Source organism: Abramis brama (genome assembly GCF_963993115.1).
Source record: "Abramis brama genome assembly, chromosome: 18".
Lineage (NCBI taxonomy): Eukaryota > Metazoa > Chordata > Actinopteri > Cypriniformes > Leuciscidae > Abramis > Abramis brama.
Window position 1 is genome coordinate 6480180 of NC_139980.1, and position 27997 is coordinate 6508176.

The window sequence follows — 27997 nt, forward strand, 5'->3', positions numbered from 1 at the left end:
GATGAAGAAACGGTTAAATGGATGGACAATTATGTTTGTATTTATCGCAAAAGGAACAATATTACTGTGATTAAATATGGCAATGAGATGTGATGAAGCAACAACTGACATCAATAAAAAAATGTGTGATGTTGATCAAAATGAAAAACTGATAAGGATAGTTTAAAATTATATTATTTTACATGTACATTATCTTTATGTTTTGTAATATTCTGTAATGATTTAATATGACAATAAAAAGTTACACAACTTTGTTACTCAATATACAAAATAAAGTTACTGCTTTTTCCAAGTCAGATATCGAGATTTTCAACATGTTTGAAGGCTTAATTGTTTAGACTGGTGAAGATTCCAGAGCAGATTAAACTTGTAATATAAACATTTCTTAAATGTTTCTCACTTTGAACAGCATTCATTCATATCTAAACCATAGTCAAAGGGATCTTTGGATCATAAATGTGCAAGTGAATGATTGGCTGTTGTACAGTAACATGCAGTCTGGAGAAAGGGTCAGCTGGTGGTCAGACTTGCTTCTTTCAGACGCAGTCTCTCTTTCTGTCATAAAAAACATACAGAAACATAAATCATTTTGAACTCTTATTCAGCTGTGCTTACATTATTCATGAACGTTTTAAAAATCGGATTCATAAAAGAACAATAGCTAGTGTTTGCTTATCTATCTGCCACTAATGAAGACAGACGCTTACCAGTCCATTCGCATTGGCCCTTCTGGTCTCAATCTTTTTCTCTGCTGTCATGTTGCGCACTGACTGTTGGGCCTCTTTGATTCTGAAGTAAAAAAACAAAAAAACATCAACTGTTAGTGACAAAATTAACACATTGTTATCACATTGTGTGGTTGGTTAGAGCAGCTGTAAATCAGAAAATATGATGCTAGATACTCAAGATGCTGTTAACTTCTCACCTCTGTTTGGATATGACCTTGTTCTCTCTCTTCCATCTGATCTTGAAGTCATTGCAAAATTCAAACCAAAATGTGAAAACATGGCCTGGCACAATCTCTTGCTCCCCGGAATGTGACTGCAGCCCAAAATACTCCACTAGGTAAGAGAAGCTGAGGAAGAAAAGACATGAAGCACCAGACCATAATTGTAAATGAACGTAACTAAATGTCAAAAATGTTTATGAAGTTTGCATTTTTTGTAATATTTTCAACAAGAGTGATGTGCTTGTACCTTTTACGTGCTGATATCACTTGGTGTTCCACAGCAGTTAGCTCTTTTTGTGCTGTAAAATGAAAAGATGTGTATCAACATTTGCATTTAAATTGTTTCATAATCAGTACCACATTTTTCATTTTCATAAAGACTCCTGCAAATGGTTTCAATATTGAGAGCCAATATCTCTTCTATTACTTCAGCAGCCGTATCCCAGCTAACAAAATTATGTTCTAAGAATGTTTTGCTGATGTTCCCATTCAGTTAAGAAAACATTATTTCTGAATGTTCTCTGAAAATGGGCAGTTTTTTTAATGGTTAAAAAAATGTTTTTGTTGCCATGAGAACATTAAGGACACATTCCATTTTAGAATTTTGCAGACATTATGGGAACATTACTTTTGGCCAGGGCCTCAAAGACAATGTTAAAACTGATGTTTCTCCTTTACTAAGAAGTCTCCTTCATAGCCAAAGTCTCTCTGATTCCTATCTCTGCGTCTGTCTTCTGAACCTGACCAGCAATCTTGTACAGGTAGGCAGTCACAGACACTTATCAGGTCCCCAAAAGGGCATACGGCAGATATTCTTCATGACTGCAGGATGTGTGCTGTCTTATCTGTGTAGTGGAGACAATCAAATAAATGTAGTAGGAAGAATGTGAGGAAAGGAAAAGCTTGGTTTTAAACGTGCTGCTATATACATAAACTACATACAGAATTAGGGCCCTATTTTAACGATCTAAGCGCATGGTCAAAAGCGCACGGCGCAAGTGCACTTAGGCCATGTCCGATTCCACTTTTGCTAGTTAAACGACGGGAAAAAAGGTCTAAGGCGCATGGTCTAAAAGGGTTGTCCCTATTCTCTTAATGAGTAATGGGTGTGTTTTGGGCTTTACATGCAATAAACCAATCAGTGTCTCATCTCCCATTCCCTTTAAATGCCAGTTGCGGATCTGCTTGTGCGCAAGGTTAAAGCGCATAGCAGATCATCTACGGGACAAGGCGGATTCCACCATATCTTTATGTACACGATAATAATCGTTTACATTGTAATCCTTTTATTTTTAATATTTGGCATGTTTGTGTGCTGCTGTGCGTCCCTGTGTTTAATAAGCAGAGTGTACGTGCGTTATGGACCCGCCTATAGGCACACATTACTAACGCACTCTTTAAATAACAAAAAAAAATATTGCGCCACTGACTTTAGACCAGGTATCAGTTGGTCAAATCGCGCAGTGTATTTCAGTTGCCTCAAAATAGCAACGTGCCAACAATGCGCCCGATCACACCTCGTTCTCAGACCAGCACGCCCATGGGAGAACAAATGGGCGCAAATGCATTTGATAACTATGAACTTGATAACAAATGATAACTGCGTCGGGCTGAAACTTGCAAAAAATACTTGCGTCTCGCCCGGCGCTGCATTGCATCGGTTGTATGATAGAGCCCTTAATCTTATTAGTCTAGTTCACTAGCGTTGTCTCATCCAGTTTATATCTCCATATATCTGCCTCTATGATCTGCAAAACAATCCTGTACAATCTAAGCAAACATTGGTACTCCTCTCCATCAATCTTCTAGAGAGGCAGGTCGTCTCAGAGACCAACTAGACTTTATATCTGAACAAGGAAGACAAGAGGGATCGGCTGATGTGACGGAGCATATAATAAGAAGACTTAAAAGCTTTCAATGCAAATCCTCTTCTAAAAGGTAATGTGGCCTAATCTCACGCAACATACAAGTGAGGAAAATAAGTATTTGAACACCCTGCTATTTTGCAAGTTCTCCCACTTGGAAATCATGGAGGGGTCTGAAATTGTCATCGTAGGTGCATGTCCACTGTGAGAGACATAATCTAAAAAAAATATCCAGAAATCACAATATATGATTTTTTAACTATTTATTTGTATGATACAGCTGCAAATAAGTATTTAAACACCTGTCTATCAGCTAGAATTCTGACCCTCAAAGACCTGTTAGTCTGCCTTTAAAATGTCCACCTCCACTCCATTTATTATCCTAAATTAGATGCACCTGTTTGAGGTCGTTAGCTGCATAAAGACACCTGTCCACCCCATACAATCAGTAAGAATCCAACTACTAACATGGCCAAGACCAAAGAGCTGTCCAAAGACACTAGAGACAAAATTGTACACCTCCACAAGGCTGGAAAGGGCTACGGGGAAATTGCCAAGCAGCTTGGTGAAAAAAGGTCCACTGTTGGAGCAATCATTAGAAAATGGAAGAAGCTAAACATGACTGTCAATCTCCCTCGGACTGGGGCTCCATGCAAGATCTCACCTCGTGGGGTCTCAATGATCCTAAGAAAGGTGAGAAATCAGCCCAGAACTACACGGGAGGAGCTGGTCAATGACCTGAAAAGAGCTGGGACCACCGTTTCCAAGGTTACTGTTGGTAATACACTAAGACGTCATGGTTTGAAATCATGCATGGCACGGAAGGTTCCCCTGCTTAAACCAGCACGTCAAGGCCCGTCTTAAGTTTGCCAATGACCATTTGGATGATCCAGAGGAGTCATGGGAGAAAGTCATGTGGTCAGATGAGACCAAAATAGAACTTTTTGGTCATAATTCCACTAACCGTGTTTGGAGGAAGAAGAATGATGAGTACCATCCCAAGAACACCATCCCTACTGTGAAGCATGGGGGTGGTAGCATCATGCTTTGGGGGTGTTTTTCTGCACATGGGACAGGGCGACTGCACTGTATTAAGGAGAGGATGACCGGGGCCATGTATTGTGAGATTTTGGGGAACAACCTCCTTCCCTCAGTTAGAGCATTGAAGATGGGTCGAGGCTGGGTCTTCCAACATGACAATGACCCGAAGCACACAGCCAGGATAACCAAGGAGTGGCTCTGTAAGAAGCATATCAAGGTTCTGGCGTGGCCTAGCCAGTCTCCAGACCTAAACCCAATAGAGAATCTTTGGAGGGAGCTCAAACTCCGTGTTTCTCAGCGACAGCCCAGAAACCTGACTGATCTAGAGAAGATCTGTGTGGAGGAGTAGGCCAAAATCCCTCCTGCAGTGTGTGCAAACCTGGTGAAAAACTACAGGAAACGTTTGACCTCTGTAATTGCAAACAAAGGCTACTGTACCAAATATTAACATTGATTTTCTCAGGTGTTCAAATACTTATTTGCAGCTGTATCATACAAATAAATAGTTAAAAAATCATACATTGTGATTTCTGGATTTTCTTTTTTAGATTATGTCTCTCACAGTGGACATGCACCTACGATGACAATTTCAGACCCCTCCATGATTTCTAAGTGGGAGAACTTGCAAAATAGCAGGGTGTTCAAATACTTATTTTCCTCACTGTAGCATAGCTTAGCTCACCGTTGGCAATGAAAAAGTCCATTTTCTCCTTGAAGGGATGTATGTGCTCTTGAGACGAGTTGGTACACACGGTTAGAGCATCCTTTTCACAAACTGTACGAGACAAAAGGAATAACACTGGGTTAGAGTAAAATCCCCGATCAGGTCCAATTTTCAGAAGCCAGTCATTGTAAAACAAAGTTTACACTTACTTTAACGCAATATTTTATCCTAAACTAAACAGTTTTTTTTTTTCTGTTAGACCACCATGAGCGCTTACTTTTTATTCCAATAACCCAGATCTTGAAAAAAAAAGCCATGAAGCACACAACTGCAAATATAGTGAAGCTCTTTCTAATCACATTACTAATAAGCTTATATAATAATAATATTTAACCAGTATGTTATTTTACAAGTAGACAATGTTGATTAAGATGATAAAGATAAGTGATTTGGGCATTATTGGTGACACTAATAATAAGTCAATAATAGTAATAATAAGTAATAGTAATTGGGGGTCAGAAAGATTTCTTGTGAAAGAAATCAGTACTTTTACTCAACAAGGATGCATTAAATTGAAGGTCACAGTAAAGACATTTATAATGTTACAAAACCTTTTAACTTTCTATTCACCAAATAATCCTGAAAAATATTTATCTACAAAAATACTCACCATCACAACTTTTTTCAACACTGATAATAGTGAGAAATGTTTCTTAAGCAGCAAATCAGCTTATTCAAATGATTTCTGAAGGATCATGTGACACTGAAGACTGGAGTAATGATGGTGAAACTAATAAAACACATTTACTTAATATAATGTACTAAATAGAATGTATGTGGCCATGTTTATCAGTCCGCTCACATTCTGAGTAGGCACCAATTGCTTTTTACCAGAAGTTCAACAATCATTCACAACTTCAGCTTACGTTGGTTTTATCAAGTCATCTAAAACAACAGCTACTGCGGTCAAAGCCATTTGCGCATCACTGATTACTTGCACATAGAATGAAAGCACTTTCTGCTGGTGAAGCAAATGCTGTTAGTGCCTTAATTATGGCATCAGTGCAGTGAATTATGTCGATTACATCTGTAAAAACAATGGTTACAGTAATGGGGGAACTTCCAAAGTCTATAAACAAGCTGAGCGTCAGCCTTCTATGTATGTTGGATCTTGTAATAACTGTATAATATACATACAACTGCTCCAACATTGAAAGTCAATGGGGTCCAAAACAGCACTGAACCCCAATGAATTTCACTGTATGATGACATTTCTCAAAATATCTTCTTTTCTGTTCCACAGAAGAAAGAAAGGTTTGAAATTTAATGAGGGTGAATAAATGATTTTTTGGGAAAACTATCTCTTTAAACCCTTTTTGTTTGCACTTGTTCATAACCTATTGTCAAGAAAACACCATAGAGCTAAAGCTCCACCTGTGACAGAGTCAGAGGTAATCAAATGTCTTTGTCTCTAAGATCTGTTTTGATGCACTTCTGATCACATCCTCAGATAGTCACTGTATCACCCGTGGACCTGCACAGCACTGTTTGTTCAACGTCCAATCAGAGGATCAGAGGAGCCAGTCTCCTGCCTCAGTCATAATACACCCTGATGGGAACCCGGGACTGTTGGATACGCTCCATCTGCATCTCACCCCGGATAAGGCTACGCATACTACTGTTTTCATTGAGCATTTGTATAAACTGTGAACACAGCTGGAAACGAAGAAACGGTTGGGAATCTTTTCCGCAGCATTTCCACGCGAAATATCAATTATAGTTTAAATTGATTGGATCCTCATATAGTGTGTCCACCAAGGCGGCTCACAGCTACATTCAGGTTTTCTCAACTGTGAACCTCGGCGAGCCAAACCACTGCCACAATGATCTCAAAGAGATCAAAAAGATGTCTCAAACGCAAGCCAGATGAATCAGCTGTGGAGTCTCAACGCATTAGATGTGCTTCACAATGTTGTCGTCATTGTCTCCGGAAAATAAAATCACAGGGACATTCCCTTTTTGTGTAGGCACACAGTGACTAATTTGATTAGTGCAGCACTTTTTTGCTCCGCAAAATTACATCGCGGTCACCTTGAGCAGCCAAAACCTCAGTGGGGCTGTAATTCGAAAAAATCGAACAAACACAGCATAAAAAACAAAGACATGATTCTCTCTCAGTCATGAGGGGAGTTCAAACAGCAGGACAAAAAAGGGAGAGCGCGATGGGCCAGATTTGGCAGTCTCTCCGTCGCCCGATAAGAAAGGCTTGTTGAGAGGTAAAGAAAAGAATCTCTGACACACATCTGCGGGGCCACACTGAACACGGACTGATACAGTGTAGCAGGAGAATGGCAGTGCATCTCTGCGCAGATAAAGCCCATCCCGCCAGCGATAAGCTGCTCTTCTCTCAGATTACATAAGCGCCAAAGCACTGTAGCCTTTGGCCCCTGCGACGGAGCTAAAGAATCACACAATGCCAGAGCATCTGATGGGCAGGATTAAAGTCATATCTAAAAGGCGCCATGGCAAAATCACACAGACTCCACTTCGTCTCTGCATCCGTGCGTGCACATATATACATAGGCAAACACGTCTGTATATTCCACCTGATCTAATGTGGTTTAATAATGAGTTGTTGCTAACAGATGCTGTAAAGTCCTCAGGATTCAGCTGGAGCCATGTTGCAGGATTGCAGACATCCATCCACCCAAACCCATGTAATCTTGCTTCTTTTGATGCTATTGTAAATCAGTGGCACGCTAAAATCGTTTCTGAAGACCTTGAGAGTGTTTTTGGTAATTCTTACCTGTCAAGTCTCTGTTCATCTTCCTGAGATCCGTGGAGAGGTCATCAAACTTCACTTGAGAAGAAAGGAAAACATCTTGAGGTTCAGGCAAAGGAAAGATGCTCTTTTCTGTCCCAGCGTTCTGGAGAGAGATCGAAGGGTCAGTGAAACATATGAGTATGTTAGTGAAACATATTAGTAAGAAAGACTTAAAGATTTAGATTAAAACACATTTTCTTAGAAATATTTGTGGTTGGAAGGATTTTGTAATGTTTTTGAAAGAAGTCTCTTCTCCTCACCTACATTTATTTGATCGAAAATACAGTGAAAAATACAAACATTTGTTTTCTAACTTAATTTACTAAATAAATGTAATTTGCTCCTGTGATTTTTTTTTCAGCAGACATTAAGCCAGTCTTCAATGTCACATGATCCTTCAGAAATCAATCTATTAAGCTTGGGGAAACTGTGATTTTTTTTTCAGGATTCTCAGATGAATAGAAAGTTCAAAAGAACAGCGTTTATTTGAAATATAAATCTTTTGTAATATTATAAATGTCTTTACAAGAAAAGTTTAGCACCCTGACATTTTTTAGTTTATGCCACCTATCAAAATTAATTTTAATTTAGAAATGAAAAACAAGTTTATCATAGAAGAGGTTTATTGAAGACATTGTATAAATTGCATTTATTATGTATCACTCCATAAATTAATAGATGAGTCATAAAAATGAGTCACGCCACTGACTGAAAACAATGTGAACAGATGAAGATCTGGAGTGTGCAAAATAAACAAACTTGCATGTGAAAGATTACAAGTTCATGTTTTACCTCATCAAAGTGACGCAGATAGTAGGAAACAATGTAGTCCAACAGACTAATGTGATTTCCCTGTGGATTTATAGAGAATTATGTCAAAAACTTATGTCATTCTGTACAAACTGCTAGCAAACAAAAAGAACAAATCGGGCTCTATCAAAAGACCTCAGTGTGGTTATAGTGTCTTCACAGTGCCAAACATAGGCTCATGAAATCTTTACCCTGCTCTTGACATCTTTAAGCTTAGGAAGAATCTCAAGCCCAAAGCCATCGGCCTGTCCTCTAGCTCTGCTCCCTCCATTCATGTAGTTTCCCAGAGCAAGCACCAGTCCCATCACCTCCCTCACACTATCTTTCTCCAAAAGACACTAAAACACAAAAGACACATCAACATTTATTTGTGCATTCATCACATGGAGATGTTGGAGATGCTGGAGACAACCTCTCTTGAATAAACCGCAGCTGCCTGAAGGGCTGTTTTTTGTTCTTAAGAAATGCCAGCGTCGGTACTTTATCAAATGTTTGATAATATCTGACCTCTTTGAAAGTGCCTTTGTACCTTGCAGACCTGGAGAATAATCTCGGTCTTGCGCTGAATGGAGGCAACGGCGTCAGTAAACTTCGACTGAAAAATGAAACAGTGAACTCGACTGGAGAACTCAGGGATCTGGGAGAGTTCATACAGGAACCTGTCAAGGAAAAGCCATCTGTCAACCTAAAGTGGGTAGTGTTGAAAACACTACTTTTTCTTCGTTTGTTGTCAAATGAAGGAACTTTAGAGAAGTATACATTGCAAAGAGCATAGAAATTGTAAGTGACAATTGACGTATCACTAGTTGCATAAAAAAGTGAGTTATCTGGTGTGTTTCTGGAATATCTCACTGTTCAGGCTTGTCCAGTAGTTTGACCCGCTCCTCGTCTGAGGTTTCATAGTGTTTCTTAATCTTCTCTAACTCCTCAGGCTGAGCTCTCTGGGAGAAACAGAACAGACGCATTCATATGAAAACTGACCAATGATACACACATAAACTTATGAAACCACACTGGAACTATCTATTATTTAGTTATGTTGGAACTGGAACTAGAGAGGCAAGATTGGTGATACAGAATCTGCAGACTTTTTCTGCTTTTTCTGAAGTGATTTTGGGTAGAAACATGTGTAGAATGAACTTAAATACAGTTAAATAAATCTTATTGGTCTCTGAAAGTCATCAATTTTTTTTTTTAAAGGAATATCCCTATTCCTTGATTACAACAAAAATAATTTCCACTTATCTCTGAGTTGCAGTGAAACACTTACACAATGGAAGTTAATGGGGCCAATCACTATTTCAGCATTTTTCAGCATATTCAGTATTCACTATTTTAGTATAGCCACAAAATGTAAACAAAATGAGTGTTACCATGATTTTAGTGTGGTAAAAATGTTTATTACCTTTTTCCTGTGTAAAGTTATATCCAGTTTTACAACTTTGTCACCATGACAAATACCATAATCCCTAAAGTGACTACAAATTATGATTTAAATAGTTTTACAGCTCACATAATACAATAGTTTAATAGAATAATTAATGTAAGTGCTATATAAACAATTATAATATCCATATTTCTTACTCCTCTAAAAATGTACATCATACACTTATACTCAACCTCAATTTGTACTATTTGAAAAGGAGAAAACATGCAAGTGGTGCGAATGTGTAGAACTTGTGTACTTCTAGTGTTTTGGAGGCTATGATTTAGTGTGGGCCTGTACATAAGTACGTTTCCAATGTGGCAGGATACTTACATTTTCATACAGGGCTTCAATAGCATCCAAGTCAACCACAGAATTGTCCAGATTCAAAACAGCTGTGAAATGAAGAAGTATTAGTCTCTAGACAAGAACACTGATTAGTTATTGGACATACGCGTCATGGATGTGATATGTGAATGTAAAAGTCTAAATATGTATTTGAGAGTTTTTTCTCCTCTGTAACCAAACCCCCACTTACCAAACATATACTTTGAATTCGCTCAATTTACTAAAATCATCAAAAAAAATCTGCCTGTCTGACTATGTTAAGGCAAGCTGTGATGATTTCAAGATTGTCAATGTGAAAAGTATACGTTTGGTAAGTGGGGCTGATAGCTATACGTGCAAAAGAATATTTCTAGCGGTAAACCACGAGACAAGTTTATTTAACAAACATACAGCCATTTTATCCTTGATAAGAGCTGGAGCCAATCACATTGTTGCAAGATACGTCTTTATATACAGAATTATTTCAACATCATGTCTTAGCTAGCCTTTTCTAACCAGGCCACACAAATTTGTATCATTTTAACATGTCTGTTTATTATTAGTGGAGGCAAAATTAGTCTGGACAGAGTAAATAAACGACACTGCTGAGCTGGTGGTGTGATTTACCTTGCTGGATGTCCTTCATCTCCAGGTGGAGACTTGAGATTAAGATGCCCACAGCCTGAGAGCGCTTGCCATCCAGTAATTTAATGACCTAAAGAAGTTCATCAATCAAAAAAAGCTTACACTACAATATGAATACAATGCCTAAAGGACTTGTATTACGCAAAAGTGGAATGAATAAATAACAAAAGAACCTTTGGGAAATTCCAAACCTCCATTATAAAATCCGCCTGCCAAAGGTAACAATGGCATGATCACATTTCATAAACAGGTTCATTTATTTCAAATTATCCTCATTTCCTATATAATTATATCAATTTCAAAGGCAATTGGAGAGGCTTTTGTGGGATCCTGATATTACGCACAAGCATTTGTATTAAATTAATGGATTTTAAAGTCTAAAGTGACTGCACCTGACAAATTATGTTTCTGTTTAAGAAAAGTAATTAGCAGAGGTGAATGGTTGAATGCATCAGTTGGGCTAGTGTTCCAGTCGTACATAATTTTAAAAAGTTGACAACTGCTCCACCTAGTGGACACGTCTCAAATCTGAACTTTCTGAACTTACCAAGCAGTGAATAATGCAAAAGAAAAAATGTATGCATTTTAGCAGACGCTTTTATCCAAAGCGACTTACAGAACATACATTAAATTAGCTGAATCAAACCGACAACCATGCATTTGCTATAAAAAATATAAAGCAAACTGCATTTGATATATAGATAAGCACATGTATAAAATGAATGGGACTGCCATTCAGAATAAGATCCACTCTATGTTATATCATTTTTTCTTATCTTCAGGGCAGAGCTGTACCTTCCTGGCTTTGGTTTTCTTCTCATAGGCTTCGGATAGGGGCTTTCTTTTGGTGGGCGATGTGGCTTTAGCAAACAGTTCCGCAAATTCATTGGTGTTTATTATCTGTGGCTCTTCCAGGGAACTCCATAGCATATCGCTCCTAAGAAAAGGCAGAGAGAGATGATGAGAGATTTTATTTTTTTCTAATATTTTGCATTTACAACAGTTTCTGCTCAGTCTAAGGCTTATCGAGATTGAATCAAAGTCATACAGGCCACCAACCAAAGCATTTTCTAAAACTAGCATCTGTAAAAACCACGTTACACGTGTTGCGTAAGTTATTTACTGTTGCTGAGCGACCTTGGCTGAAAGCAGGAAAAGGAAAATCAACAGGAGCAGCATGTGAGTGATCTGACATGCTAAATTTTCTCTCCCATAAAAATAATTAAGGAGCCAGGACGACGGCGCTCAGCAAAGCTTGACTGGGTTCGGCTTTGGCTTGACAAAATGCTCACGAAGAGAGCAGAAAGCTTTCATGAGGAGTCAAATAACATTGCAACAGCACAGAGGTGGCCGGGGAGCCGAATCCCACAGAAATCCACACCGCCACTAGAGGTCCTGGAAAGACTGCAGCTCAGCCTGTGGCTGGCCCCTCATGCAGACAAATGTCTGCAGCGGTCTGTCTTAAACTTCCCATGAGGTCTGACGAGGGAGAGTTGAAAATGTCAGTGTCACTTGTGGACATGCATTGCGTGTTTCAGGAAACTTTTGATTGAGGAACAATGGAAATGTTGTTTAAAGGTCTATGGTTGAATACAGGTAGAGTGGGATGATGTTTATTTTTAGTTTAAAGTACTTTTTATCTATTTGTAAAGGTGAATTATGTTCAGTGTTGTTATTGTTGTCTAAAACTGTCTATAACTGGGAAAAAAAGTCAAATATAAATATAAAAAAAGAAGAAAAAAGATATAATGAAAACGTCAAAAGCACTAAACAAAAGTACTAAAACTTAAAGGTATAGTGGATTATCTTTCCAAATTTTAGATAAGACCCGCCCTCTCCACTTTTTGAATAAGTTTGATTGATTCACCAGAATGATTGACAATTAGGAGGACCAATCGTATAGGTGATCCACCCGGAAGTAAAAAATCCTCCGCTATACCTTTAAATAAAAATAAAATATAAGCTGTTTCACAATATTAATAAATACTATAATACTATATAAATAATACTAAAACAACACAGATTGTGTCAGTGGCTAAACCCTTTCTCATTATATCTTAAATCAATCAGACTTTAAATACTTATCTGATATTTTAAAAGACTTATTGACATTCACACACAGTCATGAGGGGCCTTCTATAAAATACATTTTCCTGTTTTAATGTTTTTTTTTTTTGGTCACACTCAATGACGCTGTAGTGAAGCAGATATGATCAAATATTTTCTTTTTTAGATGACAATTTTTTTATTATTGAGTTTTTTTCTTCATTATAAGCATTTATTATTTTCTTATTGAGTTTTTTCTTCATTATAAGCATTTTTTTTACTATTCCCCCATAAAAATAACCCAGAAATTAAACAATAAAAGAAATTATACAATTTAAACAAATGAGCATCATGTCATTGCCCCGTGTCAATTAAAACATGAGGTAAGGTGATGAGAGATACCTGTTATCTTGAATCTGTATTCGTGTCCAGTAGAGCGATTTCATTGGACACACTGGCTCCACTAAAGGTTTGCGAGGAGGATTGTCTGCTGCTGTACTGAGGAAGACACCGACTCCATGAGGGGGATTAGAGATCGAGTGGAGGACGGGTGGTGGCGGTGGAAGACCACATCCTGTCATGGGTGGAGGTGGTGGAGGAGGAGGCACACTTCCTGTCTTGTCCATTGGCAGAGCAGGAAGTGGAGGTATAATAGGAATACAAGGGCCAGATGGAGGTGGCAGAGGAGGTGGAGGAGGCACACTTCCTGTCCTGTCCAGTGGCGGAGCAGGAAGTGGAGGTACATTAGGAATACAAGGACCAGGTGGAGGTGGAGGAGGAGGAGGCACACTTCCTGTCCTGTCCAGTGGCGGAGCAGGAAGTGAAGGTACATTAGGAGTGCAAGGGCCAGGTGGAGGTGGAGGAGGAGGAGGAGGCACACTTCCTGTCCTGTCCAGTGGCGGAGCAGGAAGTGAAGGTACATTAGGAGTGCAAGGGCCAGGTGGAGGTGGAGGAGGAGGAGGAGGCACACTTCCTGTCCTGTCCAGTGGCGGAGCAGGAAGTGAAGGTACATTAGGAGTGCAAGGGCCAGGTGGAGGTGGAGGAGGAGGAGGAGGCACACTTCCTGTCCTGTCCAGTGGCGGAGCAGGAAGTGAAGGTACATTAGGAGTGCAAGGGCCAGGTGGAGGTGGAGGAGGAGGTGGAATATTGTTTCTATCCATCTGTAACTGAGGTGATACAGGTGGGGCAGCTGTAGGAGGAACTGTCTTTTGTCTTTCAGTAAAGTTTTTTGTTGAGTTGAGGTCAGCATTTTTAAGCAGTGGGTCAAGACTCCTGCTCTGCGCTTCCTTGGCCTCCTCAGACCTGATGAATGTCTCTCTGTCTGTCTGAATGCACACAGAGTGGAAGGCCCGTGTTTTGATGTTGTCGTCAGTGGACACGGCAACATCTCTGTGATCTCTGTGAAGATCTTTGTCTTTCTCTCTTTGTAAGCTTGCAATGGTTACCACTAGTCTGGACAGATCCTCTTCGTTCTTCTCTTTTAACCGGAAGAGCTCAAGTTTGAAGTCGGCCTGTATTAAAGAGTCCAAACAACAAAATGTAAATAAAAAATGTATAACGTTTGATAAAAGTGTCTGTTAAATGGATAAATATAATGAAAAGTAAAGGTAAACATATTAAGTAGTGTCCTAGCAGACAACACAATCTTTGAAATCTTGAAACCTTTTTTGTGAAAAGTTTTTTCTTGAAAAGAGGGTTTGCTTGCTTTCTTTAAATTTAATGTAATTTGGCTTGATTCTATAGAAGAAGTGTGAATTAAGTGTGACTATATTCAATAAGCAGCATAGTACAATACATTTGAAAGCACTGATTCTGGAAACACGCTTTTCCTGGGAGAGGTTTTAAATTCTTGATGCTATTAGTAAACTACTGTTTGTAAAATTCTGTTCTTGAGTTTCTCACCTGCAACTTCTCCACCTCTTCATTGCATTCTCTTTTTAGTTGCAGAAGAGCAGCCTGATGCTCTGAGAACATAAAACAAGGACATCATTATGGCTAAATATATCACAAAATGCATTGAATAGTGCCAGAAACCCAATAAAATAGTGCTCTAACTAATGTGTACAAATGTACTACTGTTCAAACATTTGAGATCAGTAAGACTTTTTAATGTCTTTGGAAAAAGCCTTTTATGCTTACCTGTAAAAATATAGTAAAAACAGTAATTATTACAATTTAAAAAAATTTAAAGCCACCTTTCTTTTAAATTCAAAAAACAAATTATTTTCTATTTTAATATATTTTATAATGTAATATATTCCTGTGTTGGCAAAGCTGATTTTTTTAGCATCATTACTCCAGTCTTCAGTGTCACGTGGTTATTCAGAAATCATTCTAATATGTTGATTTGTTGATTAAGAAACATTTCTATTATCAATGCAGTTGTGCTGCTTAATATTCTTATGGAAACAATGATAAAAAAAATTCAGGATTCTTTGATTAATAGAAAGTTCAAAAGAACAGCATTTATTTGAAATAAAAATCTTTTGTAACATTAAAAAATGCCTGAATAAAAGTATTAATTTCTGTCCTTTTTTTCTTCCTGACCCCAAACTTTTGAATGGTAGTGTATATGAAATTAAGAATTGGATATCCATTAAATATTGTAGATGTAAACTGTCCAATAGATGGCAGTGGTAGGACTGTTATATAGGGATGATCACTGCCTTGGCAAGAGAACCATGGGAAAAAGTAATTTCCTCAAGTATATTTAGACACATGACAACAACACACACTGAGTATGTGTGCTTAGGTGTGTTTGAGGACTCCACACCCTTTAAATCTACAAGATACTGCAATACGGGCAATGTTATGGATGTAAACGTACGTTTTCAATGCAAAAAGATTAATGACTGCATTGCTGAGAAAACTAATTTTCTTACAAGTAACAAACAATCTGACATTGTATCCAAAGTAAGTTATTTCATCTGCAGAGTTGCCCTTTAGGAACACATTTAGGGTGGAGGTGTAGTGGGATTTGTTTGGACAGTGTTGTCACATTTTATACAAAGGCAAATATTTGAATTAGAGCAAACATTTACACTTACTGCTTGATTTCTTCTTCAGTTATACAATAAGCCCTTACCAGCTTCCGTGTATTTGAGACCAATCTTCTCCTCCTCATTTTTCAGTTTTGGTGGAGGCCAGACAGTCTGAAGTCGCTTTGGGGCGTGCTCCTCACTCACATCAGCCTAAGACACAAAACAGCAACAATTAATGTGCATTGTACTGTTAATATCTGTTGAATTAAAGGACCTAATAATAAAAAAATAAAAAAATTATATATATATATATATATATATAAATTAAATTAAATTAAATAAGGATGCAGCATCCCCATAACCCTGCAGAGGGATGAAAAATAAATAAATAAAATAATATCCCAACAAAGGAAGACTCTTTACATAAACTTTATGCATTGATACTGAGATGTCACCAATAAATGCAATCATCTTGTTCACTTCATACTTTAGAATCCGTAGTTTCTTTGTTGTCTGGAGACTTGCTTGAGTTCCTGTCAAAGAAAGCTCTGAGGACCTCTTTGTCCCTGTTGATCTTCTTCTTTACAATGTCCAGGTCCATGCGATTTGAAGTGTCTTTTTTGGCAGATTTAACTGTGAAGAAAGCCTTCAATGCACCTAAGGCCGTCTCTGCATTTGTAGATTTGTTGGTTTCCTCAGACTGGGGAATGACCGGCTCCTCTACAGCAGTCTCTGGCTTTTCAGCAGGGTCCTGGCCGATCGGAGACAGTGGGGGGCTTGACATGCTCTCTTGCTTTCTCTTCCCTTCCCCCTTGCTGAGAAATTGGGTAAGCTGTTCCAGTAAGTCTCCCTTGACTTCTTTCTTAGTCTGATTGGTAAAAAGTCCTCGTTTGGTAGGGCTTTGGGGCTGCTCTGTAGTTTCATTTTCCTCAAGTGCTTCTTTCTTGGGGCTGCGCAGCCCAGTGAAGAGGGACGACAGTTGGAGCGGTTTCTCTTTTACTGCAGTGGGGGAGAGTACAGTTTGGTCTTTTGTGGTCTTCTCGGTGGAAGATGAATCTGTATCTAACATGTTGTCTTCTTGTATTATTTCTTCCACACTCTCTTTACTAATTTCCCCCTCTGTATGCATTTTTGTCTCCACCTGGATGACTGAAGGCACCGGTTCTGTTTCTGAATTAGTCTTACTATCTAGCTCAGACGAACTGGAACTGTGTTCTTCAGTGTCACAGAGGTCAGAACATGTTAAAATCTCACCTCCAGCCTCAAAATGTCTCATTTGGTTCTCCTGGCTTGTGGTAGGTGGATGGACGTCCACAAAAATGCTGTCTGAACTTGCGCTGCTTTCATTGCATATAGCTTGGCTACCTGCAGTCTCATCTCTCAGTTGGATCTCTTCAGCATCAACACATGGTCCTGCAGAAAGAGCTTCAACACGTGTAAGGGTGATGACCACAGGTCTGGTGTTCACAGGTGAGTTTGATGAAAGAACCTTTTTATCAGTGAGATTATGAACTTCACAATGTGCTAATGTGGTCTGAACGTCCATGTTTGCAGATGCCTTGTGGTTAGTCAGAGTTTGTTCATTTACACCAGATTTGGTTACCTCTGGAACATCTGCAGTGTTTTGAAGATTTCCACCAGACTCTATTTTACTCTCAGGAGCAGATACTTCCCGGTGACTTTGCACTGAAATGTCGTTATTGTTATTTGTGGATGAATTCAAAGACTCTTTTATTAAAAAATCATTTCTGCTTTGATTGTCTGTGAGGACTCTCTCTTTTAATGGTTCTTCCTCAGCAAACAGCTCCTCATTGCTGGAGTTATCTGATTCCATAACAACTGTCTCATTTGCAGATATGTCCTGATTGAGTCTGTGTCCTTCTCTGAAAACAGGTTCTTTATTATCCACTGTACCGATTACTGGATCCTCAAGTTGTTTGTCCAGTCTGTTAGCGCTGCCACTAGCTGAGATTTTGCTGAGTGATTTAGACGGTGAGTCAACTTGACCATCTGTTACATCCTGGACAGTCTGGCGCACAACTGATGTTTTACTGTAATTATCTCTCCGGTGCATAACATTGAGGTCTAAGTCCACTTCCTCCTTTTCTGAAGAAAAATCGATTTCATTAACATTCTGTTGCTCCGATCTGTTGACATGGTCCTTTGTCATGTCTTCCTCAGCATTTGTATGTAAAATTGTAACAATTAAAGCAAAATCCTCCCCTTGAACAACTTTTTGTTGACCATTAACCTCTCTTTCCTTAGTCAACGAGCAAAAAGAAGTCAAATCTGGACTCTCCTCGGTCAGTGTTTGGAGTTCATATTTTTCATGGTGATTAAAAAAGTGAGTTAATTTGTCAAAAAAATGATTGATGGGCTTACTCTCCATTTCCTTCCAGTATGGTTCACAGTCTCTTTCAGATCAAATTTAGCCTGTATTCAAACAAGTGATTAAAACCAAAAACAAAATTCAAACTATAGGTAAAACTGATATGTCTATGTTTGCAGTAAAAATAATAATAATTCCAGGTTCTTTCCAACAGCCTTCCCAAGTCCATTCACCCATCCCTGAATGTCAAGCCCTTGTGCTGAACAACCATTGACAAATTATGAATATGAATTTATTCCTACTATGAGTTCCATTTATTAGTCTTCTACTGGTATGAAAAACTGCTGTTTTACTAAAATAATTTGAGTTTGGTTAAAGTCTAATGTGTCTTTATTTTTCGTAACATGTAGTCCTTACATGAAGTTTCCAGAATCATGGATGCCAGGAAAATGTGCATTAAAGACCAGAGATGCTGTTCTCAGGCTCTCATTAAAGGAGAGCTGAAGAAATGGAAAAAACATTCCGCAACGACATTCCAAAATAGTGCCAGCATGCAGCTTGCTCCCTTTATCCAGCCTTTATTTTGATTTAGCCTCTTCTTTCTTTTCCATGTTAGATTTTGTACTTGCTCTTAATCCACAATTCGCAACAAAAGCGCATACGGCAAAACATTCAATCCTGAGATACGCATACAGGCAGTGAGTGCTCCACCCACTTATTTTCTGCCACATGACAGGATTTCTGGTCCCGCTCTCAGTCATCCATGAGAAAGAAGGAGCATCACAGTACCACACCCAGAAGAGCACACAAAACTCCAGTAAGAGTAACTCTGTCCAGACAAGACAGTCTGTCCTGCTTCTGTAAAGCTGGATATCTCCTTCTGTCCACTTCACACTGGATAACATCACATTAATCACCTAATGATTAACCTGTTAACCCCACCTACATCCTTGTTTTGTCACCTATGGTTTTGTTTGTAGAGACTAATCCTCCTGACACCGTCAGAGGTATGTTTTTACTACAGTAATCAAGGAAGAAATAATGTAAATAAAGATTCTTTAGCACGTTTTAAATAATAGACCTAATAATAATAAATATACATTTCTACATCACATGAAAATATATAATATAGTTTTTTTCTTAATACTGTTTTTTTGTATGACATATATACATCAATGTATAAAATAATACACAATAATGGTTCACTACAAATCTGTCAAAAATAAAACAAATACTCACAGTGAGGTCACGGTCAAGAGAGACATGTGGGACAATGACGATCTCATCGTCTTCAGCTTGTTTGTGCTTGGACACAGAGGTGCAGAAGGGCACATTTTCCCTGTGCTCAAATGCATGCACCCTGTTCTCGTTCTCCTCTGTGAAAACACAAACAAACGAACAAAACAAAACTAAACAAATTTATTCATAATCAAGGTTTTTAATGACTCAAAATAACCCACCAGACAGGTGGCTTTAGATTTGGACTCTGCAACAAAGAATATAATGAATATGCAATGCATTAGCCAGATGCACAAGCCAAAAGTTGTTTTGTCAGTGACAGCCGCTAGCTCTCTGTAGACCTGAGTAAAGTGAAGAAAATAAAAGCATACATATTTATAGCTGCAATGCTGTTTGACACATGATAACGGTTGCACATCATTTTAAGATGTATTTGTCAACATATAAATTGAAATATATGGAAATCCATGTTTTTCCTGATTGCTGTGAGCATAGCTAACAGGAATACACAGACTGCCACAGAGTGGACATTGAAGTGTACTGCAATTGACTCTAGTCTTCAGTTTATCTTGCTTCATCACCTTTCATTTTAATTTAATTTAATTTTATCCATCAATAAATTCCACTAGAAACAAACCTTGTTGTATTATTTTAATTTAATACTGTGAAGCTGCTTTGATACAATCTGTATTGTGAAAAGCGCTATACAAATATACTTGACTTTAAAATTATAATATAGAGTAAAAACAAAAATGCAGATCCCAATAACTGGACATTCTGAAAGTGAACATAAATCTGACAAACACATGGAAAATCTCTACACAGCTCCAAGAATCAATAAAGCTTTTATCCAATATAGAGCTGAGGTTCACAGCAGGGGAGTGTAGAAGACCTGAGATCCACTCCTCTCCCCAGGCCTCCCCCCTGCAGAGCAGGAAACAATGAACAAACAATCAATGGACAGATTTCATTGAATGTGAAGCAGACAGTTACATAATTTTTTTAAAAGGCATGCACAGGTCACAGATTGCTGTCTGTTGTGGAAAGAAAAGCTTGTTCAATGGTAGGCTACATTGTCGAAAGGACTGTTGTTGCTTTTTTCATTATTAGAAATGAAATAATGTGCATCTAGCTGGGGTACAATTAAGTACTTAAACATTTAAGTAATCTGCATTGATGTAGACATAGGCTATAATATTTTGCAAACATTTGACAAAATGCGTTCTTTACGCCAGGCTATGACGTCATCAAATACAGACGACATCAGAGCCGCGCAGATTAACATTGGTGTAAACATATAAACAAACACTATAGTTTCATATAAAATGTAGGCTTATATTATAGATCCATGTACTTTTATGAAAAATACATAAATACATTCAAATTGAAATAATACCGTCTTGTTGCAATGTTTTATGTAAATTAATATAAATCACAATACTTCCATACAAAATATATATGAAAATGTTGTGCATTTATAGTAAATAAAAATAATGTATAGTGCAATTGTGTTTCCCCTGCATGCATGGTAATCATAACGGTCACATTTCTCGTGCACTTTAGCCTACCGCACAACTAGCTAGCTACTTGACAACTCTCCTGAGGTAAAAAATAAATAAATAATAAAAAATAATAAAAATAACAACACCTCGACTCATTGACCGGTAATCTCGGTAATTTTACTTTATTAATTTCTGGCAAACGTGCTGTAATGTTGGCGGGTAAATTTTCTGTCCATTATTTGTTAATGTAACGTACGCCGTTTGCTTCTTTCGATGGCCGTTACTCTGTGAAGTCACTACATCCAGACGACGAAAAATGTCTCAATCAGGTACTGCGTCGTGACGTCATACTTGGCGTGGCGGCCATGTTGATGGCCTCGCGAATGTAGCTAAACATACAGCAAGTCGAACGAGGAGAAGCAGAGTTGGGAGAAAGAAAAAAAATGTTAAAATCCCAAAAAGGATGTGGAATTTACCGGGATACGTTAAATAGGGAAACCAGGGACCAGTATGTGGACAAACTTTCCTGTAAAATATCCCGTATTTTAATACCTTACTCTCATAACATTAATGTTAGCCCTTCCATCGGACCTGTCAGTCTCTGTAACGTTACTGTTGTCCTGTTGCTACCCCCTTGCCCTTCCAGCGAAACAGATGTTTTCAAAGCATCGTTTTGCTTACTTGAAGGCAACCTTAGCGTGATATTGGCCTTTTTAAGATAACAGCGTGGTTGTTGTGAGAGCACGATTTCACGCCAATCTAATCAAAGTCACGTTAGACCTAGCTTCACAACTCGCTTAGTTAATGCTGCAGTTTTGTAGTACGAATTTTTGCTGTCAGCAGAGGGATAGCAACAGAAAGATTAATGTTGAAATTTTCATTTTTCGGGATATTTTATAGGAAAATACTAAAACGGGAAGACAGAGGGAAAAGAGCTCAAATGCGTGAGAAGAAACCCGGAAAAAAACGGGAGGGTTGACAGCTACTAACTACACTTTTTTGCCGATATTGTCCACATAACGTTACTGGTCCCTGGCTTCCCTATTTAACGTATCCCCGTAAATTCCACATCCTTTTTGGGATTTTAACATCTTTTTTCTTTCTTTTCTTTCTCCCAACTCTGCTTCTCCTCGTTCGACTTGCTGTATGTTTACATTCGCGAGGCCATCAACATGGCCGCCACGCCAAGTATGACGTCACGACGCCCAAGCCCTATTATTATTAGATTTTTTTTTTTTTTTTTTTTTACAAAACTGTAAAATTCTTGGGACTGTTTAATGTGTCCGACAGCCCCAGAACAATATTCCGGTTTATTGTAACGTGATGTGATGGTCACTTTTGATTTATCTTGGGAGTTAATTTTTTAGCCATTGTGATTAAACATTATTCTTGGACAACTCTATAATAGTAGACATGCAGAGGTAATGTCATTAGCTTCATAGTGTGAGTTATTTTTGTAAGCAGTGGACAGAACCCTGAGGGGAGTGATGCAATCTGTTGTTTGGTCCAGATACTGTAGGTTAATGAGTTGAGAGATAGTAGTGGGGAAACAAGCACATTGTCCTTATTTAAACTTAATTCTACTCTATGGACTGTTGGATTAAAATAGAAAAAACAAAAAGAGGCTAAAAAAAATGTCAATAGCTCAAACACTTTGTGGCACAAACAAAATTTAGATTCGACTCCCTTTCAATTCATTAAGTGGAATTTGACTGAATTAGTTAAAATAAAGTTAGAACAGACTCACTTGTTTGCAACAAAACTGAAATAATTAAACTAAGTTACCAATCAAATATGTGGGGTCGTAAGGTCATGGTGCTCTCGTAAACTCACGTCAAAAGCCAACACGTTAGAAAATGAATAGTTGAATAAAGTCATTATTTTTGTTCGTTTTTGCGCACAAAAAGTATTCTCGTCACTTGTTAAACTTAAGGTTGAGCCACTGTAGTCATTTGGACTATTTTAACGATGTCTTTACTAACTTTTCTGGGCCGGCAGAATGAAATTACATAGAAGCCCATGAAGGAGTGAGACAGCTCTCAGATTTCATCAAAAATATCTTAATTTGTGTTCCGAAGATGAACGAAAGTCTTACGGGGTTGGAACAACATGAGGGTGGGTAATTACCCAAAAAATAATTTATGTGTATTTTTCACATTAAAGTAAAAACTATGCAATTAAGAATTTCATTATTTTTCAATTGAATTCAAATTTAAATTACTGCATCAGTTCAAATTCAGTTTGCATTCTCAATTGAATTCTGACACACACACACACACACACACACACACACACACACAGACAAGCCGTCAAACTCAAATCATTTTGTGTGCCTTTAATCTCATTTGAGGCTTGACTCATCTTCAGGATATCATTTCCTGTAAAGCTCAGTCTTAACACAATGCGGCAGGTAGCCACATTCTCATTGCTTTCTCTAGCATCCTGTATTCTATGGGGTCCATGCATTGACGACATGTCTAAAGGAAATTTAAATAAGATCAAAGCCAAGGAGTTTAGGCCTGTCATTGCAAAGTCAATACAGAGTTGAATAAAGCAATAAAAATATCATTCTAAATAACCAATTTCACACAAGATTGATTGCACATCCACATGTCATGGTCTATTCACCGCACTTCTAATAACAGTTGATAGATCACAAGCCTGAGAAATTGGTTGACTAGCTTTATCTAGAACTGAGTGTCCTACAACCAATAGATGAACAGGTGTAAGCCCACAACAAATCAAACAATCTTATTAACTGATGTGTATTCAAACATATCTGGACTGAAAGAATCTCCCAAGAGATTAACCACAACTGCAAGTAAGTAACTTCCTCATTCTTCATCCTTTTCCCTTTTTAGGCAAGTTGGGCATTACTTCAACAAGAGCAGGGAGATCAAAGTCATCTACAATCTTTCATGGTAGGATGACTCATTTGCGTTTTAATGTTCACATTCCTGAAAACCTCAAGCACCACCAGTTAACAGACCACAGGCCCATAATGTTTCATTCTTTGACCCCTGAAATCATATGATCGTCTGCAAAATAAAGTATTGAGGTTGACACAGAATGCCTTAAGGTTTTGGACGGCAAGTCTTCAGTGTTTCAGCGTCTCACCCGTGCTAATCTGTATCATGACAACCATCACAAGGTTTAGGTTTAGCATTCCTATCCACCTCAGTGATCACAGACTCTGTGAGGAGTAATAGCCTATGCTTTGCTGTATTCTTAACCCCTCCTCAATGTGTTTCTTCTTTCAAAACACCTAAGTACCTTCAAAACATAATACTGAAGCTGAAGAGCATTGCATAAGGAATTAATGTGGCACATCTTAATCTTGCCTCTTTAGGTCCATATATATATATATATATATATATATATATATATATATATATATATAGACACACACACACACACACACACACACATCGATGAGCCAAAACATTACGACCACCTGCCTAATATGCTGTTGGTCCTCCATGTGCTGACAAAACAGCACTGAGGCATGGACTCTACAAGACCACTGAAGGTGTGGTATCTGGCACCAAGACATTAGCAGCAGATCCTTCAAGTCCAGTAGGTTGTGAGGTGAAGCAGCTATGGATCGAACTTGGATTGGATTGAGATCTGGGGTATTTGGAGGCCAACTATTCCTGAACAATGTGTGCAGTGTGGCATTATCCTGCTGAAAGTCGCCGGTTTGTGGTTTGTCCCTCCTCAGACTACTGTTGGTAAAATCTCACCACTGCTGACTGGGAGTAACACACAAGCCTTGCCATGACCCAGTCGCCTTGGCATAACAATCTGGCCATTTTCAAAGTCGCTCTGGTCTTTATTCCTGCCCATTTCTCCTGCATCCAACACGTTAGTAATGAGAACTGATTGTTTGCTTACCATCTAATCTACCCAGACCTTAATATGTGGCCTTGTTAGGAGATGATCAATGATATTCGCTGGTCATAATGTTTTGGCTCGTCAGTGTATACTGTGCGTGTGTAGTATACTGTGTGTGTGTGTGTGTGTGTATATATATATATATATATGTAAGGGATAATGTATAGCGAGGCGGTTGTTATAGGGAATAACAACCCCGACAGGCTGAACTGAGGTCTTGAATCAGCCTGAAGGGGTTGTTATTCCCTATAACAACCGCCTCGCTATACATTATCCCGCTTATTACATGTCTACCTACAAAATAAATCAATAATTTTACACAAAATATTGATTTAAAAACGATTGTATTGCTTCCGCTAAAGAAAATAGTCCGTTCCGCGTCCATAGCAACGCTCTGTTTTTCATGGCAACGGTGTGTTATACATCGCAGCGGTCTGACTGTTATCAAGAAATAACAGACCGCATTCTACTTTGGAATTCAACCAAGCCATGTAATATATATATATATATATATATATATATATATATATATATATATATATATATATATATATATATATATATATATTGCACGTGTATGTGTATAAAGTGTGTAGGCTATAGTGTATAATCTCTACTATTCAAAAGTTTGTTTGGGGTTAAGATTTTTTGTATTTTTGAAAGAAGTCTCTTAATCTCACCAAGGCTGCATTTATTTGATTAAAAAATACAGTAAAAATATTAGGTAAAACTTTATTTTGATGGTCCCACTTAGACATGAATTCCACTGACTATAAGTAACTTCGCAACCACTTCAACTTATTCTTATAGTCAACAGAATGTCTAAAGAGGACCATCAAAATAAAGTGTAGCCTAACCAAATATTAGTTTAAAAAATGTTCATGTAAATAAAATAAAAATGAAAAATGTAAATATGTTACATGTTTCTTATAATTATACCATTTAAAACACTTAATGTATTTGTGGAAACCCTGTTTTTTTTTCAGAGATTTTTTTTTTTCAGGAATCTTTGATGAATAGAGAATCTTTTGTAACAATAAGAATGTATAAATGTCAACTGTCTCTTTTGATCGATTTAATGCGTTTTTACTAAATAAAAGTGTTAATTTCTTTAAAATAAAGATTCACTGACATTTTCCCTGTAGAAATGAATCACAGGCCAGTACTAAATATCATGCATTTCATGAAATGGTTTTTGTCATAAAAAAGTGAGAGACAGAAGTACAGAATCAGAAAGTGTTCTATTCTTGAGGACAGAGAGATCTCATACCTATAGTTGAAGAGGTGGGGATGGTTGTTGTAATGCATGGGGTCCAACTGACACTCTGCTCAATAACTGTTGATACAGATCCATTATAGGTGCTCGTTTCTGTGCTGCCGGATACATAAATCCTGTCGTAGTCCACTGCATCCCCTTCAGGCAGCGGCAGAATGCGATATTGCGGCAGGAGCCTGGAGGCTTGTGAGGATAGACGGGATAATGGTGTGGATACTGTGTCCAGACTTGTTGATATTGCAGAGACACCATCTAAAGAAGAGAAAGAAATGTTCTTCATTCCTCCTGATGTTATATTTGTTTGCTTAAATTCTTTGCAGAGCTCCAAAGGGAAACTCTCCATGTGCTGGGTGGGTATGTGACTGTCCTTATGCAAAAACCCACCTGCGGTTGAGGCAGCCGTGCTACTGCTCAAACAGTCTAAACTGGAAAAAACTTGGTGAATAATGTTCTCCACTTCGACTACTTTGTCTCTCACTCTGGACGTTGCTTCCTGCTGCTCCATTCCTTCATTCCCACACCGGTACAGTTGAATCATGTCTGTTGTTTTAGGCTTCTCTTGAGGACTATGCTTAGTATTTAGATTGTGTGTCTCATCTGAGTCAATATTAAATCCATTTTCATATTCGGAGTGCTCACTGGACAGATCTTCCTCAAAACTCCTTGAATCCTTAGCTATTTCTTTATTTTTCAATTCAGCTGGCATCCTGGGACATTCATCCTCGCATTGCCCCTTTTCATTTTTCAAAACTTTGAAAAGTGAGAGTGGTTCAGTAGTGCTCATGGGCATCCTCCTCTCCACATTCACCGAGCTCATCATCCACAATCTCTTCTCTTTCCGCCTTCTGGAGGCTTTTCTCAGGCTTTTAGGAGAGATGATGAGCTTGTGCTCCAGGCTGCTGGTGCAACACAGATCCACTCCACTCCCATGGTCACTTTCCAAGTCTGAATTCTTGTTCCCCTGTTGATTTCCCATTATAGTCTCGGCTTTGCAATCCGCACGTAGATCCAACAGGTCCTCAAAAAGCAGCTTTTTTCTGACTTCATTTGTCTCATCAAGACCCTTACGCTCAGTCTCCGACAGTCCCACCTCCTTCATACCAGAACTAATCAAAGCTTTGCCCTTAAGAGCTGCCCTTCTCTTCGTTACGGAGCCCGGGCCGTTAATGACTGGGAGAAACGTACTTATCTTCTTGTTTTTCTCTCTGATTGTTTTGTAAAGCTGAAGAACAGTGCTGGTGCCTTCATTGACAGTCTGCTTCCTTATTAGAGTGTTAACCATTATGATGGTCTTTCTAAAAAAGAAATGATCCAAATGAGTTGTAAATAAATGCTGTTTAAACTTTCTACTCATTAAAGAAGTCTGAAATTTCTTTTTATCACGGTTTCCACAAAAATAATAACTAATGATAATAATATAACTAATAATAATAACTGTTTCTTGAGCACCAAATCAGCACATTAGAGTGATTTCTGAAGGCTCATGTGACAATGAAAATTGAAAATTCAGTTTGTTCACCACAAATCCAAATAAATATTAAATCGGAGTAATATTTCACAATATCACTGTATTTTTGATCAAATAACTGCAGCCTTGGTGAGCACAAGAGACTTCTTTCAAAAACATTAAAAGATCTTTACCAACCCCAAACTTTTCAACGGTATATATTCATATATCATTTGATATAATGCCAGTAATAGTGGAGAATTATTTCATACAACATACTGAATGATAAAGACATGATTTTACGCCCAAGAATGGACCATGGGCGAATAAAAAATCTTCTCAGACATTTCAATTAACTTTACACTGATTTCAGTTCTGAGACTTCTGACTATGGACTATCTGCATTAATTTAACAGTTGTGTCAACAAAGTAAAACATTTAAGTTAAGAATTTGCTATAAACAGGTTGCAAAATAAAGCAAGTAAAAGTCTTTATAAAATCCACAATCAATGCTTATATAAAATCCATAGAACTTTAATTCTTACCAGCATCATCCTCTGGCTATACTTCACTGTATTCATTCGAACTGTAGTCTGTCCCATGAGTCTTTCCTGTATTGTCCCCTCTGGCTGTGATTGACACATAACTGTCCAATCAACACTGACTTGAACAGGAATTATCCAAATCCAAGATCTGAGGTCAATGTCAAAGTATTCTGTACAAAAATAGATA

At 38.1% G+C, this 27997-nt stretch overlaps 1 protein-coding gene across 3 annotated transcripts; it reads right to left on the bottom strand.

The window, feature by feature from the left end:
• Positions 1-24: 24 nt before the first annotated feature.
• On the bottom strand, positions 25-27990 carry fmn1 (formin 1). 3 transcript variants are annotated; one of them, XM_084090571.1, is made up of 20 exons: positions 27811-27990; positions 26203-27113; positions 25813-26070; positions 19147-19283; positions 15683-15788; positions 14500-14561; positions 13000-14108; positions 11347-11488; positions 10534-10621; positions 9913-9974; positions 9006-9094; positions 8683-8812; positions 8345-8491; positions 8136-8195; positions 7326-7446; positions 4538-4630; positions 1197-1248; positions 926-1075; positions 708-789; positions 25-555 (listed from the first exon to the last, which is right to left on the bottom strand). In XM_084090571.1, the coding sequence occupies exons 2-20, from the start codon at positions 27098-27100 to the stop codon at positions 511-513; spliced, it is 3831 nt and encodes a 1276-aa protein (XP_083946697.1). In that variant the 5' UTR covers positions 27101-27113; positions 27811-27990; the 3' UTR covers positions 25-510. The 3 variants fall into 3 exon arrangements, 2 of the variants coding, with proteins under 2 accessions (XP_083946697.1, XP_083946696.1); XM_084090570.1 differs by lacking the exons at positions 19147-19283; positions 25813-26070; positions 26203-27113; positions 27811-27990 and adding an exon at positions 16066-18803; XR_014603355.1 differs by lacking the exons at positions 25-555; positions 708-789; positions 19147-19283; ... (1 more) ...; positions 26203-27113; positions 27811-27990 and adding an exon at positions 16066-18803 and having other exon boundaries at positions 8661-8812.
• Between the last annotated feature and the right edge of the window lie 7 nt (positions 27991-27997).

What these genes read in the sequence shown, in the direction of transcription:
- fmn1 (XM_084090570.1), bottom strand. Translation starts at nt 17,967, where the DNA reads ATGGAGAGTAAGCCCATCAATCATTTTTTTGACAAATTAACTCACTTT. An exon ending in TTAAAGATGTCAAGAGCAGG is followed by an intron (nt 8,196 to 8,344) that starts GTAAAGATTTCA and finishes ATAAATCCACAG; the next exon opens with GGAAATCACATTAGTCTGTT. An exon ending in ATCTGCGTCACTTTGATGAG is followed by an intron (nt 7,447 to 8,135) that starts GTAAAACATGAA and finishes ATCTCTCTCCAG; the next exon opens with AACGCTGGGACAGAAAAGAG.